The following is a 25,245-nucleotide window of genomic DNA, read 5'->3' on the forward strand; positions in this document are numbered from 1 at the left end:
GTCTTCTTATGAGCGCTCCCCATTAGATTTGTATTCGTGTGCCGTTTTATAACATTGTGCAGAGATGTTTTTGCCTGAAAAAAAATTAGTTTCTCATTTCTAAGCTCTAAGACTTGTCAGTTCTAAATGTAGCTTGATTCCAAAGGCAAACATCCAAGAGAAACCTGCAGGTTCTTGCTGACGAGCCCTGTATCTGCTGGGGGAAGGATCCCCGGTCCTGGGGCCCCGGGAGCTGTCCGCGGTGCTGACACAGCTCTCACGCCATCGCCGCATTTCTCCGCCCAATTTCAATGGGCCTTTATGGGCGATAGCGATTCGTCAGGTTTGTAAACTTCCTTCTCCCGTGAAACTTACCGGCTCTATGAATATCCTACGTTTCAGTGGTTTAAAATTAGGGTCATGTTCTTCTTTCTGTCTTTAGCAACTTTGAAAATTACCTCTACTTAATTTAAAAAATCCTGGGATTTAACTGGAAAAAAGGACATCTTTAACATGAAAGCAAGTTATTCATTAGTACTAGGTAAAATGAAGTTATTTTTTCATGATATAAGTGGCCAATAATATTTCAAAAGTATGCAGCAAACTATAAATAAGTGGAAAGGTTCAATGTCTAAATACAAGAAGTAACTCTTCTGGTAATGTCTAAATGCAAGAAGTAACTCTTCTTTTTTTACCTACAAAAATTCTGTCAGCAATTCCACAGAAATGTTTACTTCAGCCAAGTCTAGAAAGATAACACATATATTATTATAGAGTTAAAAAAATGTTAAAGTCTACTAAAGACTTACAAGAAATGTTTGTTACTCCTGTTTTTACTTTGTAATTCAAGCTACTTATGCATTCTGTAAATATTTACTTATTAAGGACAATATTCAGTGATGATAACTTTTTTCTTCATTCTTCCTGTTTGTTTTCATATATGTGAACCAAAATAACATAAAAAATGTACTGTTGCTTTCTTTGTCAGGAGGTACCACATCTTTATATCAGGTGTCTTACTAGTCAGTTGTCTTTTCTCTGCTGGGCTTAGGAGTAGTCAGTTTTTCCATCCCAACAGAATTTGGTTTAGTTTGTAATCAACATTCTGATCAGCAGCTTCTTGTCCACATTTGCTGCTTATGGGCCCGGTCCTACTCCTGTGAGAAATTGAGCTTCAATATGAGTAGTCAGGTATTCATTGTTCTCTTTTTGTTTTGTTTCATTTCATTTCTACTAATAATGTTTCTGTCAGTCATTTATTGCTTGTTACATTGTGAAAGCTGAGGAGGTTTATAAACTAGCCAATTATTATTGCTGAACAGAAGTGTGCAGGTTCAGAGAGAAAACCTTAATGTCATTTAAACTGTTCAAGCTATCTGAATTCCCTGTATGGCCAGCCTAAAGTTTAGACACTAATAATAACTGAATTACCCTTTTGACTGAAGACAAAATATTGGATTTATATTATCTGAGTCTAAACATTGCATTTAGTTTTTAGGCTTCTGGGAAAATACCAAAACAGCTCAAAACTTGAAGATACTAGTAGCTAACAGTCTATTCCTCTATCAGTCTTATGTCTCCTTCCCACCCTCCTTCTCTCTTCTTCCTCCCACAATAAGCAATGTGTAAAATATGGTTGTTATTATTATGAGTAAGTACTTTATAAAAATATTCATTGTGTGGTTTATTGCAGTTATACAGCCTAAAACCAGCAAAAATATCCTATGTGCTCAAATTGGCATTTTAACAGGAGAATGTGTAAGGAGGTATTTTATCAGACTTTAGTTTGTTTATTGTCAGACAAGAGCTCCCAGAATGTTTGTGGGGGGTTTTTTGTGTGGTTGTTGTTGTTTTTTTTTGTTTTGTTTTTTTTGGTAGAAACAAACAAGCCAAAAACTCTTTTGATTTTAATCAAAAATGTATTTTCCTCATAAAAAAAATTCACATACTCACTGTGTCTACTCTACAGAATTTGTCCAATTCATTACACCATGTGTCAATCCTAGTATATCTGTTCACTGCAAAAACTCGTGGCTAGTGTGTGTAATACAGCACAGGAGGAGGTATTGCTCAGTTCCACTACTTTTATATAATAATTAAAAAAAAATACAGAAAATGTTCTTGGCTACTTGCACTGTATTCCAGACTTAAAAGTCCCATGAAAGTTCTAGAAAATGAAGTTAATTGTATTTGGTTGGTAGAATACCTTTAGAAGCCAGTTAGTTAAAATTCTTCTCTTATGCTGAGTCAGTATATACTCCGATTTGTCGGCAGCAGCAAAGTCCAGGCATCTAGTTCCTAAAAGAAATACTTTTTCTTGTTGCCTTTTTATTTAGCACAAATGCAGTCATGTGCTTTTTATTTCAGAAATTAAGTGATATAATGACATATTTATGACATATTGGTTGGCACACCTATAACAGTTGCTTTTACTTCCATTGCTGTGCTTTTTTCTTTGCCGATGTCCCAAAGACTGATTAGAGGAGGATAAAGCTCATTGAGTGAAAAGGATTGTTTCTTCAGGTAATTCTTTAGATAGCTGTGTCCAACGTCATAGTTCATCTCTCGTGAGAGGCAGCTGTAGAGATATATCACAGAGATGATTCCCAGAAGAGCACCAAGGCAGGCAAGGAATCCTATTATGTTGGTTTTTTCATAGCCTTTCACTGCCAAGTCCAGTCCTTTTGTGGTTACGTTGACACATTGTTTCTTATTCTGTGAATAGATAGTGGGAATATCTATACAAATTTTGTATTCGGTTGATGGATTTAGATGTGTAAGATTATATACCTTTATATCAGATGGTATTCGAGCGCTCTGTGCAGCCTGAGAGTTTTCAGCTTTCAGAAAGGCTGTCCATCTAACACTGGACTTCAGAATTTTAGAACTTGCTTTCCATGAAACCAAAACAGAATTAGATTTTATATCTTTTATTTTAATATTCAAAGATCCATTGCTGTCCTGAGGAAAAGAGCCGTCCACTTTAATCATGACTGACTTTAGGTCTGCCCCAACTAAATTCGTTGCTATACATGTATATAAGCCACTTTCTTTTTGTGTTACGTCACTTATGTCTAATGTTCCTTCGGAATGAATGTAGTATTTATTAGAAATAGTATTAGGCAAAAGTTTGTGCCCTGATGGTGTTATCCAGTAGATTTCAGGTTCTGGTTCTGCCGTTGCTCTGCAGTGTAAGGAAATATGGCTGCCGGTTTTTAAGTCCAGAGTAGATGGAAAACTTTCCGGAGCTATCAGGGGGAGACAGATTTCCATCATTTCCCGGAAGTGTATCTGTCGCACATTCTGGCCTTGGAACTCAGGAGGGTCTACACAAAACAGGGACTCCGGCTCCATGAAGCGAATGTTTGTTTTATTCATGTTAATCCAGCGGATGACACAATCACATCGAATGGGATTGCTGTGTATACTAACTTCTTTGAGGTTAGGCAAGGATTCTATGGTGCTGCGGTACAGGGCACTCAGCGCGTTGCTGTTGAGCATGAGCGATTCCAGCTTGGGAAGTCTGTAGAATGCGTTTGGATGAATGTATGATAATCTGGGGTTATTGGTAGCTTCTATTTTTCTTAAATCTGGTAAATTATCAACAGCAAGACTATCTATAGAAATCAGTTCAGGCATGTTATTAATTCCTAACTCTTTTAGGTGCAGCATATTGCTAAAATCTCCTCGTCGTATTCTGTTGATGGGATTCTTATTTAGATCCAGAAATTTAAGATTTGCAGCCTTTTGGAGAGCAATGTGGGGCACTCTTACAAATCTGTTGTCATAAAAGGAGATGCTTTCTAAATTGTCAAGCCCAACCAAAGCATTATCTGGTATTTCAGTGAGATTTATGCCTGCTAAAACTAAGCTGCGCAGATTGATAAGAGGCTTAAAGTTCATATCTTCAATTCTGATTATTGGGTTTTCTCCAATCATGAGAATTTCAAGATTAGGAGTAGCTTCAAACCACTTCCTGTTGATCATTTGCAGACCATTTGAATTAAGATGAAGTCTGAGAAGATTACTGAGGCCTATGAAAGCTCCTGGTGCAATCACAGAAAGCAAATTATGATTAATATAAAGCTCCTGTAAATTGTAGAGTCCAGAGAGACATTCTTCAGGGAGTTCAGTAAGTTTGTTTTCTTCAAGGTATACTGAAAGCAACTGTGGTATCTTTCTAAGATTAATACTGGTCACTGAGGATAAATTGTTCTGAGATAAATCTAGACCAGTTAAATTTACTGGGAAGTCTACTGAATGTTCAATTTTTGCAATATTGTTAGTCTGTAGGAGTAGAACTTGTGTGTCGGCAGGCAGTCTGGCTGGAAAAGTTAAAAGGCCTAAATCATTACAGTCCACTGTTGGAGCCTCCATATACACAGACCTGGGTGTGAACCATGGTCTGATCTCACATATACATGACTCTGGGCAGTCTGCTTTTTTTTCTACAGCTTGTACTAGTGCAGTGATAACTAGGCCAAGTAGAAAATTAATTTTGAGTTGCATGTCCTTCATCTTAGCTCAAATGTTCAGGAAAGTAACAGACCCTTTAGTATTCCACAGTTATGGTTTTGGAATTCAGTATGACCCGGTCAATTGATAAAACGCACACTTGCATTTGTCAAATGATGATCGCGAAGGACTTTCTTCCTGAGGGTAAGTGATAAATTTGTAACCAACTTGTCCAGTAGTAAGAGGCATTTTGTGGAAATGAAGGTCACTCTGTCCTTGATGACATAAAATTGATAAGCTTTGTGAAGATGAAGTATGTATAGATGGTCATAGGAGATTAAGCAATTCATTTATTTAGTAGTATTAACTTCAAATCCCATGATTGATTAGTGTTTGCAGGAATGACAGGATGACCTAAAATATAAGAAGAGGAAATAATTAGTATAAGAAACTATAAAGTTATAAATTAATTTAGCCATCTTTTGCTCTCTAATGTTAATTATTGCAAGTAAGAAAAGAAAATGACTGTGGTGCCTAGAGTATTGTAGTGGTATCCAGATAGCATAAATGAAGTTAATATAGTAATATATCTTCAGACTTGTAGCTTGTCATACATCCAGTGGAGCATTGCTCTACAGAAAGATGAAGATCCACAAAGTATTAAGCAAAATATATCAGTGAGATTTTTCTACATATTTTATGTTCCTTTAAAATATTTTTTTCTCTCTCAGTTATCACTAGAAGCAGACTGAGTTCTCTTGGCTTTGAAAATGTAAACACTGATCAAAATCCTACAGAGCATGAATATTTAACTTTTGAACATGAAGTTTATAAATAAAAAGAACATAATTTATGTGTAATCAAAGGAAAACGGAACGGTTGGATTAATACACATTCCTAATGATGACATTCTTAGGCAAGCCTGTGAGATATTTATACAGAAATATACAAAATTGATAATGCACAGGTTTTATCATTTTCTAGTTCTTTTTGTAGCTGCTGTTTAGGAATAAAACTTGTTTTTTTCTTTAAAGCGATAATTAGAAAGAAGTATGTACCTCATAATAAATAGCTTGTCATCTTGGCAAATTCAGCCTAATTACTGGCTTGCTTATTTTGGCTTCAATAACTTCAACTGCACGGAATAATAATAACGGAAAAGTGTCCGTAGAGTGATAAGAAGGAAAAAAAAATCTATACTAGCAATTAGTTCTTTGGTCTGTAGCTCTGCAAGAGTCTGAATTTTGCTATAAAGCAGCAGGTTGTCTTCATGTCCCAAATTATACTAAAGGCTGAAACCTTAGCATCTTGAAGCATCTACTGAGTCCTCTCCAGATTTTTTGTGTGTACTTGCTTTTTGTAGAGAAATAAAAAAAAATAAAAAATCCTACTTTGACTGTACATTGTGTTCCAAGCCATATAATTCAAAAGCTTCTGTGTTTTCATGTATGAAGTAGTACACAGTAACTGCTGCATTTACTTCAGAATGGAGACTTCACGCTAACTTTAACCAGACTTTGTCTCAGAAGACTGTCATGGTACACATTTATGCCCTTTCTCCCCTTGCCTCTAGTGTTAAAATTCACGGTGACATTGTTTACAAACTGTAAGATAAGATCAATGCTTCATTGACATTGATAAATAACTTTTGAGGTGTTGCTGGTATAGATAGACGGAATTGCAAAAGTCAAGTGTCAAGCATTTGGATTTTAGGTTTCCTTTCCAGGCCCAGGAGGATTGGACATATTGACCACATAGACATTCTGTATCAGCTCAGAGGAAAGGTTTGGACCATGTTGAGTGACATGAGCTTTGGGCCTATATGAAATCCATTTGACAAGTCTTTGAGGCGACTGTTTGTGTTATATTTGTTTAAGGGCATTTAATATTTTATTTTAACATGTAAGTGTATTGATGAAGCGAAGAGACAATGTGTGAGATAAACATACAGAAAACATTCTGCTGTTTTGAGGATTAATAATATGTTTTTATGCAAATGGCCCCAGTTTATACTGAAATGCAAAGACATACTGACTGAAATCATAAAAATGTAATCTGTTCCTTCGAGAATTGAGATGAACTTGGGGCTTGCAGAAAAATAAAGGTTTGCTTTGGACAGTTAATGCCTATAGCTCTTGATTTTGCCACCAGGAGGCAGGGTGGTACACCTATATGGAGTACTGTCCCATTTATTAAAGATCTCGGTAGAAATCATTCTGTGCCAAATGCACAGATGTAATTTACTATGTAGGGAGAAAAGAGGATGGCTACGGGGGGGGGGGGGGGGGGGGGAATTTTTTGAGTTATGTTCTTGATGCATTCAAAAGCACGTCCCATTGACTTCTGGAATTTTATTTGGATTGCATATTAATTAGCGTGGCAAATACAAAATGTAAGCTTCTAATAATTGAAAGGCCATTGGAAATCTTACCTGAATAGTAAGCTAATTGAGATTCAACAGACTGCTACTGCAGATACCTAATCTCAGCATTTTGATCCCACTAAGATGCTCGGTAGAGGTACTGGGAACGTTTTCTGGGGAAGCATAACTACATAGCTGACCTGCTTTTCTGCTTCTCCCTGGACATTTGCTGTTGGCCACTGTGAAAGATAGGATGTGGACCAAGGTGGACTTTTCATATGTGTCCCAGGTACCTGAAAGGCTCTACCAGTTAAAGCATGTAAACTACTACATTTTCGTGTACATAAAGCCAACATCCTCCTGGATTCGAGTTTATACTTCTCTTGAGTTTATGCATCAGCTTCTGTGGGATTCTCAAGCCAAAACCAAGGGCACCGGTGGACATTTTCTTGTCATATATATTAGAGTGGGCTTTCTGCAAAAGGCAGCAAAAAAGAAGAGGTGAGAGATCCAGGTTGAAATTCTTCTTTATGATTTAATCTGTTGTCTTTTTCTGGTGAATGCTCCAGCTAATAAGCCACCAGCTCAAGCTCATATGGTGTTCTAGCATAAATCTTTCTTATTTTTCCAGTTAAAATGCTTCTGCCTTGTGTAAAATATTCACTGGGGTTGAGTGCCTTTAACAACAGATTGTAGAATAACTTTCACACTCTCTCCCAGCCTGCAGAGTCATCATTCCAAAACACATTGTTTCACTGCATAAAGATTTTTGGTTTAGATAATGGCATATCTCTGTACTGTTTTACATGACAGTTATTTGGTATTAACTGTCATTCAAGGTGTGGAATAAAAGAATGTTTCTGGAGTAGTGTGGACATCCATGGTGGCTTATGAGATCATAGAATTTCTCAAGTTGGAAGGAATCCATAAGGATCATCGAGTCCAACTCCCTGCTCCTCATAGCACAACCTAAAACTAAATTATATGACTGTAGTACACACAATATGACATAGTACACAAAAAATTTGAAGTAGTGAAATGCACAGCAAAAATTGTATAGAATCATTTGAGTGGCAAAACATTTTTATTGGTCTTTTTGTTTATAATAGTATTATTGCGTGCCTCTGAGATACAGTGTTGACGAAGGAGGTAAGAAAATGTGGATTGATTGCTGATGTTAAATTTTCTGGTCCCACCTGAAGAGATCAAAACTCAGATTCAAGTTATGCAGTATGACTTTGCTTATGCCAACTGGTTGTATTGATTATGTGTGTGTGTCTGTGTTTATGTAATTAATTTCTAACCTTGATATGCGTACAAACCATTTTGAACTGAGAAGTGAGCTGCAGTTTGCTGTAGCAAAATAAACCTCAAGTAAATTGATAACTTGCACTCAACACTATAAACTGTAATTGAAGTTCAATTTCCTTGAAGAATGTAGCATCACAGAGGTAAATATTTGTATTGGAAAATAAGCATTGAGCTTTGTGATACTTTGAACTTCGGGAATGCATTGGTTTCCTTTCTTCATTAATGTACTGATAATAGAAAATATATACACTAAATAAAGATTAAATGAAGACTTTCAGAATTTTTATTAATGGGTTCCAGTGCTTTAAAGCCAAGTGCTTTGTACCATCTGGAGTTTTATGTGAAAGTTTTGCATTTCACATGTCCGGTTTCAAAGGTACAAATAAGAAGGACAAAGAGAACCTGAAGGTTATTTGTCCTGTTCCTTTGAGTGCTATTTAAAGTATCTGAGATTTACTTACACAAGTTTCTGTGCAAAAGTAGGTTGTTTTTTTTTTTTAAAAAAAAGTTATTTCAAATAATGTAATTATGTCATCATTATCTGTTAAGCAAAAATACTATTTTTACTATAGCTCTTTTGTTAGAGGGTTTTGGTGACGTCTCAAGATTTTTGGTGTGATGCAAGCGATTCTTAAAACTTGGACCTACTATGGTGCCCAATAGAAAAGCTTGTAGAGATGAGGCTCAGCAGCAACTTAGCACCAGTGAGCTGAGCTGTGGGATAAGTGTTTTCACCCAAGCAGCAGCAGTAGCTGTGCGTCATAGTTTTGGAGTCTTTGATGTAATTCTTTCCCCAGCTGCATTTATAAATGTTTGTGTGCACTCTTGATTGTACATGTATTTCCTCGTACAGATAAAATGGTATGGTTTGCTTCCTAACGTCTGCAATTAAAAAGTCTAAATAGAGTCTGCCTCTAAAAAGTTAGTATTGCTTATTAGTAATGATATTCAGTATTATTCCTCCCCCCCCCCCGCCCCCCCCCCCCCGTACTAGGACTTCTGTCCTAAAACTGTTTAAATCTTTGTGGACAGATTATTTCTTCTGGAAGTCCATCTCTGTTGCAATCCATACTTACTGTCTTACTAAATATGGTGTGCCTCTTGCTTTTAAGGTATTACCTCTTGCTCTTAGAAAAATGCACCCTGATGTGTGTGACTTTTTGCAGCCTAATATTCTCTTGTGTAGACAATGATTGGTACGTCTTAATTAGGTTTCTTTCATTTACTGCTATTGACAGCTGGAGCCTTGGTTTACAAGAGGGTATCACCATTATCTGAGCTGGAAAAGACATTCAGTGAATGAATAAACTGAGCAACGTTTCTCATCACTGAAGCAACAGACAGCTAAGAACCAAGTCAGAGTGGGCAGAAAGGAAAAGAAACACGTCAGGTTTTGGCAATCTTTCTTTTCCACTTCAGCAGTTAGAGAGACAGTGATAAAAACTAAAAATGCAGCAGCTACGCTGCAATGTGCCCTGCTGGCAATAAGGCAAACAGTTCACTTCACAAGGACCAATTTAGAGGTGGCAAGCATTTTGAAAACACAGCTGTTCATACAAAGCTACCTTTCAAACACATCAACTGAAAGAGCCACTTCTCAATTCTTGTCATTATAACCACTTTGAGCAGTTCTATGGACAGAAATCTGGAAATGTCACTAACCAAAAACTGGGCATGAGACATTTCATACCTCACTTGATTGTAGTTACACCACTTGGGGGCTGGGGGGAGGGGGTGTTGTGTTAGTTATGGAAATATACGTACTTAAGTTTGAACATTTAGTATCTTTCTGATAATTTTGTAAGGCAATTTCTCCTCGTTCTATGATCAAAATAAAAAAAATAATATAATTGTTTCTTTGGGGAATTTTTTATTACAGAACGATTGATAAAAAGATGCAAAACCTTATTTATTTGACATATTTCAAGAATCGGCACAAAAATCTGGGGTTTTTCCCCCCCTCTATAAAAACGTAAGTGGGCTGTTTTTGTTGAAATATGTACCAAAAGTTTGTGACTGAGGCAAGAGTACAAGTTTAGGCTAAAGCACAAGAAGATAATATAATAGATTTTCATAACAGAATCAGTCCTGAAATAAAACATTTCTAGAAGTAAACTCTACTAGCTGGTCTGATACGGTTGCTGGAAACTATATGGGCTTTGTAAAAATGGAGAGAATTTCTGCTAGCGTATGTAGTCTTGCTTTCATTCCACTCTCTGGAGCACAGAGTTTTATGCAGAATCCTGCTTCTCTTTCCAAATACAAATTAACAGTGCACTGTAATATGCTCTTAATGTTTAATATTCTCACATATAGCTAACATGTAGTCTCACATTAAAACATGAATGAGGAATTTTGGAAATTAGTGTGTTTCTGACAATCTCAGTTCTGAGGTGTTCAACTTGGGCAGCTGACAGTATCAGATGACAGTTGGATTTTTAGAGTTTTAGGTTGAAAACCTTGAAAGCGACTATCTGAAATATCGGGATATGTTTGCAAAATTTGACTAGGGCTTCCTGTTGGGATACTGACTAATTTTGGAAATCTTCTTTACTTTTTTCCTAATGATTGATTCTTAGAACTTCAGGCTGGCCCTGAATAGCATGAAGTGCAAGATGTAAAGGAAATGGCAAAGCTACATGTATTTAACCCTAGAAACAATTTGCAGTGTCTGAGTAATTATTTCAGCATATGTGTTTATATTTATTTGGTGAACTTCTTACACCTCCTTTTCGGTTTTTTTCCTTACTTGGAATAAATTTGCCAGAGGGAAAGCCACAAGCTTGAAATGTTTAATATGACTTTCAAACCAGACAAAATCTCACAACTTAGACCATTACAAGGTAAGAATGACAAGGTTTTATACATCGTTAAAAATTCTTTATATCCATGGACATCAGGTGCTTTGAGGTTACTTTAATCTACAAATAAAGATAGAAAAACATTATGATCAGCTAGATTGACATGAGATTTACCCTTTCTCTTTCACTAATTGAGTCTGGTCTACTGTCCACTGTCCTTGTGCTCTTGTTTACTGTATCTTAATGCAATTTGACAGATATCGGATGAATTATCACCACGTACAATTCATTAAGAACTTCCTGTAGTTCTTTTTCTTATATTCAATCAAAAATTGCCTTACGGCATTTTGGAAAACATTGCAATATAATAAATTGTAAAGCTTTGAAAATACAGTATTTAAAATAGATGTGATGAGAATAAAAAAGTAAAACGGAAGCCAAAAGAATATGGCAGGTCATAATTTATTGCATACGCTATTTTAGAATAACTTTTCAATGGACTGAAACGAGCATTTAGTAAAACCTTCTTTTTAAAATGGGAGGATGGAAAAGATATAGCACTTGTTTCCTAACCTATTTTAAACTGGATTACCATGACTGACCATGGAGTGGCAGACAACTATGGGACCACCTGCATGTGAAGGTGTTTGTCAATCATAATCACAGCACTCAGTAGAAATAGTATATAATTTTGCTACTATTAATTTGGTGGCAGCAGCAGCGTTGTGCATTGGAGCCGTAGTGGTGGATAAGGACCGCGCCATCTTGTGTGCTAACTTGCTGCAAAACAAAACCGTCAGCTTTACTCTATGGAGCTTAACATTTAAATAGGAGGGACAACTGATGATTCAGACAGGGCAAGAAAAAAAAAGAAGGCACTCTGACAATCTCTGAATATCCTCGGGTTTATTCTTGTCCTCTAACTGTAGTCTAGTAGTTTACAATTATGATCCTGGATTGCTTTTCCAAGCTTTGATTTTAGATTTTCTGTCTGTAGGTCTCTCTCTTACGTGCTTTTAACTTTTAATCGCACACTGCCTAGCCATTGAATGCATCTGACCTTTCCACAAATGTCATAGCAAAGGAAGACAGAAAGTTTTTTTGATGATACTTGAGAAAGGAATTAATCATTTTGGTAATTAGTGACCTCATTTTTTTTTAATTTCTTCTCCTAATATGAAGTGCACAAAATAATTTTTAGGTGTTCTTTTTGAGTGAGCGGAGATGTTAGAAAATTATTTTTACGTTACAAGAGGATGAATTTCAATGGAAGTTGCACATTTCTTTACCGTTTATGTTCTAATCTGTCATTTATGTTCTAATTTCTAATATGGCATTCCAAATACTCTTGCAATGCTTTTAATGTGTGGCTGTTAGACTACATCTAATAATTTTATACGCTTGAATTAGTTGTAAAGGAAACTGTGAAAAGAATCTGAACTGATTTCTTTCTTTATTTCTTTTTCTTAGATCAGATATTGAATTTATAATGCTGATGTTTTTATCCAAAAGTTTAACTTATTGCTAGTATTACTTCTTTTGATTTTTTCTTAAATAATAACTGCACATACATATTTCCTAGTTGTGAGAGAAAATGGCAAGGATTAAATGTTAAAAATAACTTGTCGAAGTACTTAGATCTTTGGTATCCTTGTTATAGTTCTTAGCCACAGAAAGGTTTCACTGTGTGAGTGAGCGACTTATTTATCATTGCCATTATCCAGCAATTATGTCAAAAAAATTATTGCTGGAACTTGGGAAAGTAATGTGTTAGCTTAATTTAGATTTATTCGTACATGTTCAACTTCTTTTTGACAGTTGTCGTGTTAGTAGTGGAGGAGCCCATATTGGCAGTTACCTAGGCACATAGTTGGCAAGAGAGCAGTCACGTTCTGGATGTGGGTGCGTGTACCCAGTTACCAGATGCTTCAAGCAGATGGCCAGAACTAAAGATGAGTGAGACCAGGTTTGGCTTGATTTTCTAGAAAGCTACCATACCAGTTCTGGGGGTCTATAGTAGACTTGACTAGTAAAAAAGCCTAGCCAAAATCCAGCAGAGCTTTTGGCAAAATCTGCAGTTTGTGATTTTTGTTGTTGTTGTTTTGTTTCTTTGTGGCTCTTAAAATGTAAATATTAAACATGCCTAAAACATAGAACTAGGTGTGTTCAGGTAGTTGTAATACAGAGAGAGACAGTGGCTGTACTTAGCACAGCCTTGGGAATTTATTAATTTATCTTTTTTTTGATTTATCATGGGAAAAAGGTCAGTGTAATAAAATTAGCATAATAATAAACATGATAATTTTAAGAGTTACAATTTCTATTCTGTAATTTTTCAATAACCAAGATTTAGGCTTGAAAGACCTAAATTAATTTTAATTGTCAGTCTTTAATGGCAGACTTCTAATGTTTAGTGAATTCACCTTTTAGTTTTTGATATATTTATGATTTGTTTTGGGAAATGGTCACATCAAGGTAGATGCCCTTATAATAATTAAAAAAAATAAAATTATCATTTCCAGCGTGCACTGTTTTGATTATCGACTATAATAATCTAAAGATACAAAAGGGCTTAATGAATGCAGTTATATCAGGAACATCCTGCTACAGTCCCAGCCAGTACTTGATGTATACTTATAACATATTACATGGAATGTGGTTTGAGATCCATGAAGGGAAAAAACTTGTTGCTTGTCATTATAGTAAGCAGAAAATCCTTACCAAAAAATCCAAACCAAAACAAAACAAAACAAATTTGAGGTGCCCGTAGTGGATGAGATAGTATTTTCTATGTCATGATTTTTCCTAGCAAAATGGGCTGAATTGCTTTAACTTTATAAATATGAATATATTGAGTGATTACGTTCATTCTGAGCCACCTGTGGAGCCAAGTTCACAGTGTATTGTTCAACAGAAATGGATAATTTTTTTTTTTTTAATCTTGCTCAAGGCAGTGTAAAGAACTGGATTGATGAAAAAAGAATTTCAGGATGCAAAAACTGACAATGCATAAAACAGATTATTGTACAGATTTAGAAATAAAAGTTCTGTTTTCTGCTCTGTTTTATATCATGTGGAGTGATTTATGCATGCCCATAAATTACCAGCTCATAGACATACTGTGATTTCTGATTGCAGAAAGTATTTTGGTTTGTATTTAGTTTTAATTACAGTTTTTGCTCAGCTGAGCATCTCATTAATAACATTACTTGTTAAGGTTTTTTTTAATGGGATTTTTCAAAACTACTGTTATTTTTAGACCTGAAATTATTGCTTCTTGTGCTTTTATGACCCATTCGTCAGCTCTAATCCACGCTATGGGATTATCATGGTTCATTTCTTATTTCCCCAGAAGTGAATACATTAAAATGCTGATCTTGTTTTCTTTTTATGATTTGCTTTTTAAAAGAAGACCAGAAGAAAGAGCATAAATACAAGATAAAGAAAGAGCAACACTTAAGTACAGTATCCCTTCTACTGTGTGTAGCACTACAGCTAAATAATCTTATGGTTCCTGGAACAGTAACTGAATCCTCTTTCAAGTGGTTTTCTTTTCCTTTCAAAATTGCAGATTTATTTAGGCTGTCGTGCCTCTCCAGCATGTATAGCTTCATAGTCATCTTCCCCGCTCCATTTTTTCCCAATGTACAATCCTTCTGGTGTTTTCTGTTATTTTAAAAGAATGCTTTGTATTTTGTCTGAAGTGAAAAATTTACTCAATCCCTTAATGTTAGATGATTTGGCTCATTAGCATGTTCCTGAACAGGATTATTTTGATTATGAAATTTACATGATATAGCCACATCTTGATTTTGTATTTCTGTCTTAGCTCTCCAGCATCTATCATCCTTTTACCTTTCTGCATTTCGGAAGCCAAATCTGACAGCATTGTTAAATTAATGTTCTGATCTCCCAGAGAATTTTGACCAGTATTTACCGTTCAAGTATTCAAGTCAATCAACCAGATTGTGATCACTGCACTCAAAGCTAGCACTAGATTTTCCTTGACAAACATAATTTCTCTTGAATTTTGTTGTAATTCCTACTTATGATTCAAAGGCTATGGATAGACATATCTGCTGTAAGTGCATATGTAAAGACACGTAGGAACGCTATCTCACATATTATTATAAGAACGTTAGAGATGCACGAATATATTTGTGCAATGAAATGCATCTTGCTATGGGACAATGGCTCTTCAAACTGAACAAAGGATAATTTTGAATTAAGATACTGAAAAGATCCTTTCAGTGGTTGTCGTGGTTTAACCCCAGCCAGCAGCTAAGCACCACGGAGCCGCTCACTCACTGCCCCCCCCCCCCCCCACCCAGTGGGATGGGGGAGAAAATCGGGAAAATTGTCCTTCCAGTTTGTCCTTCCAAAGACGAACGAGGCATAATTTTGTAATAACGATAATGTTAAGTCGAAGCAACCTGCTTTTTTATTTTAAGGCATTTATTTTTAAGTCTGACTTCAGCCTTTCTGCTTTCAGACAATGGCATGGTTCACTTTTCTGGCAGTAAAACAACTGGAATAAGTAAAGAAAGATAGATATTTCAGTAGTGTGACATTTCAATAGTGTGAAATGACAAATTATGCTTTCAGGGTCTAGTAGTAATTTCTGCTTCAAAGTTGGAAGACGTCAGAGGGAATATCAGAAGCAAGGAGAAAGACATGGTATGCTTGCCTATTCATAGGAGGACCACTGGCACTAGAATGCCTGTGAAACAGCAAATATGAACCTAGCATATGCCAAAACCCGTGAGTTTCATTAATCAGCTACAGGTAAGAACTCTCATGAAACGCTGTTTATGGTTCTGGTCACTCAGGTTCAGTAAAATAAATTGGAATTAGGGCAAAGTCAATTAGTATGAGGAAAATGATGGTAAATTTTCTGAACGGAAACTAGGAGAAAGAATGTTGCTTCTTCTGTAAAACAATTTTAGATTTGTTGACAACAGAGGAGAAATAGTTATTAGTTATTTGTACAAATATTAAGTACAGTGATCTATCATTTACAGGTAGATGAGGAGTAGTTACGTACATTAAAAAATGTGAAGTTGCGTCTCTCCATGTATGCACATGATAATTCTAAGGAAATATGTCAACTAAGAAGGGCCATATGAAGATTTAATTGCAAAAATGTTATTCCAGTTCTTAAAAGTGTTCTCAGAAATTGTCCCATCATATTGCTGCTGGTCTTCATTGAACTAATAAACTGTTCTCCCCAGTTAACTAGGAGTGTGTATGGAAACTAAGTAGAACTAATGGAAAATACATACTAGCATGTATGGAAAGGAACTAGGAGTATGTACGGAAAAACATAACAGGCAAACATAATGGAAGAACACTTTGTGTCCTATGTAAATGCTTGTGAAGCATTTGGAGAAAATAAGATTTCTGGATACATACCATCAGTTCTAGAGTACATCCCATAATGTAATAGAAGGAAGTAGAAACAGAAGGGTAGAATGATGTCTTTTTTTTTTTTTCTTTTTTTTTTTTTTTTAGGGATATGGATATTTCAATAACCTCCTCAGAAATTGCTCTTAGGGTTTTACAATTTTCCACTGTTCTCCACAAGAAACAAAAGCAGTTGGGATACCAAAGTTGCCTGAATTTCTTTGAAGTCATCCATGTAATTTGCACTATTTAAAGCTATGCGTGCTGCTATAGTTCAGAGAAGAAAAGTACACATATACCATGGAAGAGTTTAAAGCAGAGGACACATATCAACTCTCTGACATTTGGAAGGGCTGATTTACCTCTTAACTGGTCCTTCCTCAGCTAGTATGTTAGAACCAGGCAGACAGCGTCTCAAGAGCATTCGATCTACCATCTCAAAAAAGATATTCAGGTGACAAGGTGTTTCTCTAAAAATATAAGTAGGTCTACTTTCTTGCAATAATGAGTGTAATAGGTAGTGCAGATACTTTTGAAGGAAAATACCCAATTCCCTTGATGGGGTTAGCTGATGCAATACACAAACCAATACCAATGCAAGTGCATTGAGGACTAATTTGGTCAACCACAATTTAAACAGGTAAACAAGGACAATTTAGCTTTGGTCTGTGGCTTTTTCTGCCGGTTCTTATAAATGTGAACTGAATATATAGCTTAAGTTCTCTTATAGTATAATTATCCTTCCTTCAGGCAATAGTTGTCACCTTGTTCAATATTATAATGATGGAAATTATGAACCACCTGTCTGTCTCCTTGCAAATGACTCTGTGTCCTCTGTTAATGAGCATGGAAATGTCACCTGAAATTGCTTTAATGTTCTTAATACAAAGAAAACAAAGTATGGAAAGCATTTGAAGTTCAAAATCCATACCAGTTGTTAAGTTTGTGTTGGTATGCTTTAAACTGTCTTTATCATGGTATCCTAATGTATGCGGGAATTGCAACTTTTGAAAGTAAATCCAGGTTGAACTTTCATCATTTGGAACAGGGAGTGCAGAACAGTGTGAGCGTTCTAACTCCTATATTTTCAAACCCTTACCAATCAGGTTCAGTTTCCGCTACTGGTTGTGGTGAACGATCATGATGTATTCCTGAAAGTCCAATTTTGAATCCATCCGGTAACTTTCAGTTGGTTAGAGGTTGAGATTGTTCTGGAATTAAATGAATAGGCAAAGCAGCACATCTGAGTGGCTGAGAACTTGAAAAATCCTGAAAACATTTCCCTGAAGGTGATTGATAGAATTCTCTTTTCTGTCTCCTGTCATTCATGAGAGATAATGTGAGCCATAATGTGAGCCACATCCGGGGAAGACAAAGTAGCATTTGAAAGTTATAGAAGTAATGAGCAGAAACTTACAGCAGTTATGAGGTGAAATAGCTTTGTTTGGCAGTCCTTCAGGAGCAGGCTTTTAGGATTGATCACAACTTGCATTACAAGCCGTAAGGAAAATACCCTAAAGGCCATAAAAATGTTTGGCTTGACAATTGGGTTTCAGTTTTATTATATTTCCCATGTTGCTGTTAAACGTTAGAATTGAATGATAATTGATAAGTTACAACTAAACTTGCTGTTTAGTTGCTCTTTTTCTACAAATAATTATTCTTCAAGAGTCAACTTTTAAAACATTTAAAACGTTTTCAGTTAGTTAATAAAAGCCTACCTTGGAACAAAATACTGAAGAATTATTGAGATGAGTTTTCTTTACAGTCAGGATGTCTAAATCACTTTTAATGTCCTTGTGATTTATAGAGTCATATGGACACAGAAAAGGGATACTCACTAGTCTAACATTTTAATGAAAGATGGAGAATCTACTTGTGCTGGTTTTGGCTTGGAGAGAGTTAATTTTCTTCATACTAGCTGGTACGGGGCTGTGTTTTGGATTTGTGCTGGAAACCGTGTCGATAACCCCGGGAGGTTTCCGTCACGGCTGAGCAGCGCTCACCCAGAGCCAAGGGCTGTTCTGCTGCTCCCCCCACCCCACCAGCGAGGAGCCTGGGGGGGCACAAGGGCTTGGGGGGACACACAGCCGGGACAGCCGACCCCGACCGACCCGAGGGAGATCCCAGACCGTAGGGCGTCACGCTCCCCATCTCGAGCTGGGGGAAGGAGAAGGACGGGGGGACGTTGGGAGCGATGGCGTTTGTCTTCCCCAGTCCCCGTTGGGCGTGATGGAGCCCTGCTGTCCTGGGGGTGGCTCAACTCCTGCCTGCCCAGGGGGAGCCGGAATGGATTCCTTGCTCTGCTTTGCTCGCGTGCGCGGCTTTTGCTTTACCTATTCAACTGTCGCCGTCACAGCCCACGAGTTTTCTCACTTTGACCTTTTGGATTCTCTCCGCCATCCCACCAGAGGGGAGTGAGCGAGCGGCTGCGTGGGGCTGAGCTGCCGGCTGGGGTTAAACCACAACAGTACTGCAGGTGGAGACACAGGTGTTTAGTTACAAAACCCTAGCATTACCTTGAAAGAAATAAAAATGGAAGACTGCTGTTACATATTGATGAAGATAAAGCAAAGCTTGGTATTCCTTTGAAAATTGTCATGTAGTGATCTGCGCCAGTTCAAAAAGGTTTCCCAACAGATCGAGCAGGTGGTGTTATTAGTGACTTGGTCTATTACCAAACTCTTTTTTTTCAAGGGAATTCCTACTTTGAAATGGATTGTTTTGTTGAGAGTTAACTTATCTTTTGAATGTATCTCCAGCAGGATTGTGCATTCTTTTCCTTATCGTGGTTATCCAGGATGATGATCTAATAAGTAAGTTGGCATCAAGGACGTTTTGGGTATAGGCAATGCTCACTTAATGTTTGCAGATCAAAATGTTAACTATTAACTATGCTGACCTGATAAGCACTCCTAGTTGTTCTTTACTTAGACCGAATGATCTCATTTTAATACTGTGTCCCTGCCAGACTGATAACCTAGGAGATGTTAAGGTGAAGGAGCCTTGATGAGTTTCATTTGTTCGTCTTTCCGGTCTTCCAAGCCATTTTCAGGGTTTTAATTCTTTCAGGAATTGCTATAGGACCTCCCCTTTGCGACTGTGTCAGAGAAGTAAGAATTCTGTTAAAGCAGAAAGGCTGCTATTCATGCCCCCAAATACTCCTTCCCTATATATGGACTCAATTTCTAGAACTGTTAAGGAGAGAGAGGCAACATTTCTCTTCTCTGAACTTGTTGCAGAAGGTAAAAGAATCTTATAACCCGCTAACTATTTTTGGTGAATGGGAAGGTTTGTTTTGATGTAGTCAGCTTTACTGTATAGATAAAATAGTAGATTATATACAAATGTGATCCTTGAAATGTACTGGTAAGATAAATCTGCACATTCCAGTGGAAAAAAATCTTTCTGCTTCATTTGCTTAATTGTGAAATAGCATATTTTTCAAGCTGTTATTAAGGTTTGAAATGATTAGCCTTCATTAGTTTGGTAATTAGTTTAGGCAGATTGTTTTGGAACAGCCTCATTCCTATCTTGCCGCTACTGAGTCTAGCATATTTTTGTTACAAAAGTCACTCTCGAAGCTATTTTTCACCAATAGCTTTCTCTTTTAAAAATAACACTAGGTAAGAAGCATGAAACAGAATTTGTTTCATTGGAAAAAATCCTTAATTCCAGAGGTTACAAATACTAGTTTGATAGTTTAATGTTTAGAAGTGTTAGGCTTCCATTCTGCACGTTATAGAAAGAATGTTGCAGGGTTAGATGGATCTTACAAATAGGTGCCAGACAAATGCAGGTAATTATTTGGCTCTATCGGACAACATACTTTTAAAGCAACAGTTGTCATGCAGTCCTTATTAAATATCCTTTTTTTATGTTCAAAATCATTATCATCAAATTTCAGTGACTTCTGTCTGATGTGACAATATTAACGGGGGCACTGACGCTGCAATACAACATCTATTTCTTCATAAAAGAGACATTGTCAGTAGAGTTAAAAATAAAGTTGCAGAGATTGGCTGTAGGAAAAGAGGATACAGATAGAGTGTTCTGCAGTTCGGACATGTGTTAGAATCCAGCTGAGGTTAATTGTGGTGTCATTTAATTTTGTGACTGGAAAATATTCAGAGTACTTATTGATTGGAAATCAGCTTAAGGTAGCTTCATCCATATCTCCCAGCCTTTCTTGTCCCGATTTGGGGGATGCTGATATGTAGCATTCATAGACTTCCTCCCAGTCAGCTTCAGAGTTTAAAAGAAACCTATTTGGTAAGAAAAGTTATCAAACTCTTTAGCATGACTATGATTTTTCTTTCTTTCTTTCTTTTTTTTTTTTTTTTTTTTTAATTTGGTCATCTCAGTTGTGGCTTAGCTTTGTAAAATAGGTGTGGAATTAGAAGGAATTTGTGAACCTTCTTGATGGCTAGAATTCTGAGCACAATTTAGAGTTATATCATTATAATAAATTAAACTGTTGATTGATTCTGAAAACTATAGGTACAAAGAGTTATAACAGGTTTTGTCTGCTAGAGGCAGACAGGATTGACTAAGATGAGGGCAAAGAGAAAGGAACTTTTTTTTCCTTTTTTTTTTTGTCCTATTTTGTCATTCTCTTGCTCACCATCTTCGGAAGTTAACTGAGTTGGAAGTAAAACTGAATTGATGCTAACTTAATTCTACTTCTGCTCTACTCGGTGAATTCCAGCACTTCACAGGGAAAAAAAAAAAAAAAAGACATTTCATTGCTTTGTCCTTTGAGGGCTTTTTTTTTTTTTCCTCAGGCTAAGGCTATATGTCTAATGGCTGTTTGGGGACCCATGTGCTAAGAATTAGACTTTTCACTCCTTTTTTGTCCCAAAAGAGACAAGCGAAACCAGCAATTACCATGCTATCAACCTGCTACAAGAGCTCAGCTTTTATCACACATAAACTGAAAGATCTCAGATTCTAGCCTAAGCTCCACGTCTCTTTGGTTATCACTGTTTCCTGCTTCCTGCAGTGTGCTGTCGTATGTAGTAGATTTCATTTACCAGGTCCAGATTACAGAATTTAACTGCATGTACTTTTTTCTTTTTTTTGCATTTAAGCAATTTGGATAAATAATTCATATTTGTTGTTTGAGTTTACTGTTTACTCAGTGTAATACTTTCTGTTGGAGTTACTATCTGAGTGACTCACTTTCCATAAACTATTGCTTATGAACTTTGTTGAATCCAAAGCAGAATTTGCTTTGCAGCTGAACAATTTCAAGTAATAGACCCAAAATTCATTTTGCACAGCTTTTTGTGTGAACACAGATTTATTCGGACAAACAAATTTGAAAAGAAAAAAAAAAAAAAAGATGCAAATATTGTCCTAAAATATCTTTCAGAATGTCTCAGTAACCTTTGCAAATATTTTTTGCATTTTTTTCCCAGGCTTATCTTATCTCATTCCAGAAGTACTTCTAGAAATACTTGTAAACTGTTTCCTGAATTCTTATATGCAAGGAACGTGAACAGAATGGCCCAGTGCACAGTGGTTTTTTTCTGCTGAGAGATGCTTTTGATGCCACTTAGAAAAGTCTGTTAACTCCTGAGGGCTCAATTGTGTCTGGTTAGGCATAGATTATAGAATAGTGTGGTGATGAGCTTCATTTTCCAAGATAACCACATGGGCCTAGGGTGCCTCTGGAGCTTAGACTTGTACAGAGTCACGAAAAACTTATCTTTCTAAGATAACCACATTGACCTAGAATGCCTCTGGCTGTGGAAACGGTGGATATGAGGACAGGATCTTGAATATGGGGTTCTCAAATCTCGTTTATGATATGAAAAGGAAAAATCATCTCAAGCCACTCTTTTCCATATAAGCAATAAGACATCTGACTGCTCCTGCCTCTCTGCCTACTGACAGAGATCTAGTCACAGTCAGGTTAGGTTTGCATCAGTTTGCTTCTATTGTTAAAAATAAAAATGAAATTTTATTAAACCAAAACACAGCATAATAAAGAAGCTACAGTTTAAGACACCAGATCGTGAAGTTTCATTGATAAGAATAGAAAAGTATTGCACAGATAAATCATCTGGAAGGTTCATTATACACACCAAATTATTGCTCACTCACTTTGAAACAACATGTCTGTGGCCTTGACATTTAATCAGAGCAAGAATGGCATTTACTGAATCTCATATTCAGTAAGTCACCAATTAAAATTAGTTTTCTTAAGGCCAGTAAAATGCAAAATGCTTGTTATTTTTATACAGATTTTTCTTTTATTACTTTATGTGCTTGTGCTTTCCCTTGAAGACATGTGTTTCAGGACTGTAACCGTAGAGTGGCTTTTAAAAAACTTCCTTTCTCTCTCTCTATCTCATATATTTCACATATTTATTTTATCTATTTATGTATCTATACCAATACAAGACAAACCACAGGCAGTATTTTGTTTGAAAAATAAAGACAACAATTTCTAGGCATATATATTTATATCATTAAAACCCAGTATTGGTTTCTTAGAGCAGGTATTAAATTTATATAAGAACTAAAGTAAGTAACATATGGAGAGCTAGCGCTGGCTTGAATGCTTACATACAGATAGGTTGTACAACATGCAACCTCTGTGCTGTCGAGTGGCTTTGCATATCTGTACCGAGTGTGCCCAAATGTAATAAAATGGTTACAAATTCTCATTAGTTGATGAAGGATTTGATACACTCAAATAACTGCTCAGAATATTCCTTGGTAGAAATTAAAGATTATCGAGTATTTTGACTTGTTTTACTTGTTTAATAGAGATGTAGATTACAGTTTATTGGTATTTACATCCTTGGTAATTGTTTTGCATCTCACTATAAAGAACCAGGCTGCATACATGCATAACATATTAGAAATGCCATTAAGCAAATGATTCTGAATTAATGTTTTGCCTCTCTATGGTATGCAAAACAAATTTTCTCCAATTAATTCACAATTGATTACTCTATATTGTGCCCCAAGGGAATGCAAAAAAAGTCGGCTTATATGTTCCCTGCTATTCTGTTTCTGTAGTTTGATTAAACTAAGCATCAAAAGAATAATTTATTTTATTTATTACTAAAGGTAAATTATTTTAAGTTGTAAGAATCTAATCACTTATTTGGGTGTGTGTGTTCTGGACTGGCATAGCATTGCACCTGAATTTATTGTGTTTATTTTTATACATCTGTAATAATTTTTTGAAGTGTATGTGCTTCCAAAGGAAAGCATGTGCTTTTAGCATTTGGACTGCCCAACATACGTAGGTATATGTGGTGTATATGAAATTAATGTGTTACTCTTAGTCCAATTCAGAGACATACCATAAGCCTTCATTAATGTCTGAGGTACTTTTAGCTTGAATTCTTCCCAAAGCCTAAATACATAATTAACCTCTATTAATTAGTTTACCCTCCCGGTCCAAGAGGTTCCTATGCTACTAGACCTGTTCAAAACTTCTAACCTGTTCAGGACTTCTACATGTGCTGTTGTTTTTCTTGTCAATCTGGTACTACAATTTGCAGTTTTAGCCAAATGCCATTCTTCCTAAGTTTTACAAAATCCCCATCCCTGATAACTGCAGAAAAAATGTGTCTGGGCTTCTTTTCTTCTGTTGAGCTGTTCCTCAGCTTTTTTATTTCTTTTCTAAGGTACGTGATGATATAGAAGAAATCGGCAGAGACAAGTAAAATAGGCAGAGCGGCATTTCCTTCTTAGAGCTTGTGAAAATAGCTAGCAGGAAGAATATTCAAACGTACAAGTGCTTATTTAAAACCAAAGACTTTTTAATTTTTGATTATTCTGTTTCAAGTACAAATTTAGAAATATTTGTATTATCGGAATGGGCACAATCATGTATTTGCAATGAAGAGTCAGGATTTAACCAAGTCTTTTCCTCTATTCTATCCAAAAACATTTCCATGTAGAAACCAGAAGAAAATGCACTGGGAGATGGGAAAAAAGCTTAAGATTCCTAGCTTTACATATAAACTATGAATTATGAGTCCTGGCTTGATTCCTGTGCTGACTGCTCAGAAAAAGGTCTGTTTACAGGACCTGGGCTGTGGATCTCCGGTGGACAGAGAGGCCTCTTTCCAGTCTTCAAAAGCAAAAGAATGACAGAGTTTTCCTTAAAGTGTGTTCATTAATGGCTAACTTCAGTCGCCTCCCTTTTTAGCATGCTGGTTGTTTTGTACTACTGTTGCAAGACATCTCCTCATAAATCATATAGTGCCTAGGCAGGTAACAAAGAGTTCACTTCATTTTGGGGAGGGAGGGGAGATAATTAATGATTAACTGTGAAATGCTTTAATTCTTGTCTTGAACTAAACCTTAACCTTTGACAGATGAAGGGAATTGGAGATCTACCTTATGATTATGCTTTGGAAGACCGTATCTCCTACATTATTAAAGAAGTTTTGAAAATTTTACTGGCTTGGTATAGAAGTCTACTAGAACTGTAATAACAAGGGAATGCAGAAAACAACTGTCAGGTTGGGCAGAGTATACGTTTTTTCTCCATACAACTCTTACTCTTCGTTTTTAATTTACACATAAAGCAATACAGAAAATGAGCTTGGAAAAAGATACATGCCATATATATAGAACTACGCTTTCTTTAGTATGCCTTCTTAAAACTTTGAGAAAATACATGTACCTGTTGTGACACTTAGTTCCCAATTCTCTGTGGTGCTGAGAGATCCTGATAAAAGTGCACAATATTATTCTTTTATAGGCTGCTCTGTACCTCAGAAATAAACTGAGTAACATGTGGCAGTTGCTAGGGTAACCATTTTTTGCATTTTGCAGAAAAAGTCCAAGAATAAAACACATGTAAATTGGCAGTGTGGAAAGCAGTATCATATACTGCTTACTTTCATATTCTCAATTTGTTCTTTATGGTTTTCCTCTGTAGTATTTACGTAACAATGAATT

The 25,245-nt window shown here is 36.2% G+C and overlaps 2 protein-coding genes across 4 annotated transcripts in view; one reads left to right on the forward strand and one right to left on the reverse strand.

Annotated features, from left to right (window-relative positions):
• The window catches only part of IMMP2L (inner mitochondrial membrane peptidase subunit 2), a 474,097-nt gene that overhangs the window by 198,859 nt on the left and 249,993 nt on the right, over window positions 1–25,245 (forward strand). The window lies entirely within an intron of this gene.
• LRRN3 (leucine rich repeat neuronal 3) overlaps window positions 1,912–25,245 on the reverse strand; it is a 36,545-nt gene continuing 13,211 nt past the window's right edge. The window contains exon 2 of the mRNA XM_049814273.1: window positions 1,912–4,848. Coding sequence (XP_049670230.1) covers window positions 2,371–4,497 — 2,127 coding nt within the window. The 5' untranslated portion in view covers window positions 4,498–4,848 and the 3' untranslated portion in view covers window positions 1,912–2,370. The remainder of the gene's footprint in view (window positions 4,849–25,245) is intronic.

Source organism: Accipiter gentilis, chromosome 11 (assembly GCF_929443795.1).
Source record: "Accipiter gentilis chromosome 11, bAccGen1.1, whole genome shotgun sequence".
In the NCBI taxonomy this organism is placed as follows: domain Eukaryota; kingdom Metazoa; phylum Chordata; class Aves; order Accipitriformes; family Accipitridae; genus Astur; species Astur gentilis.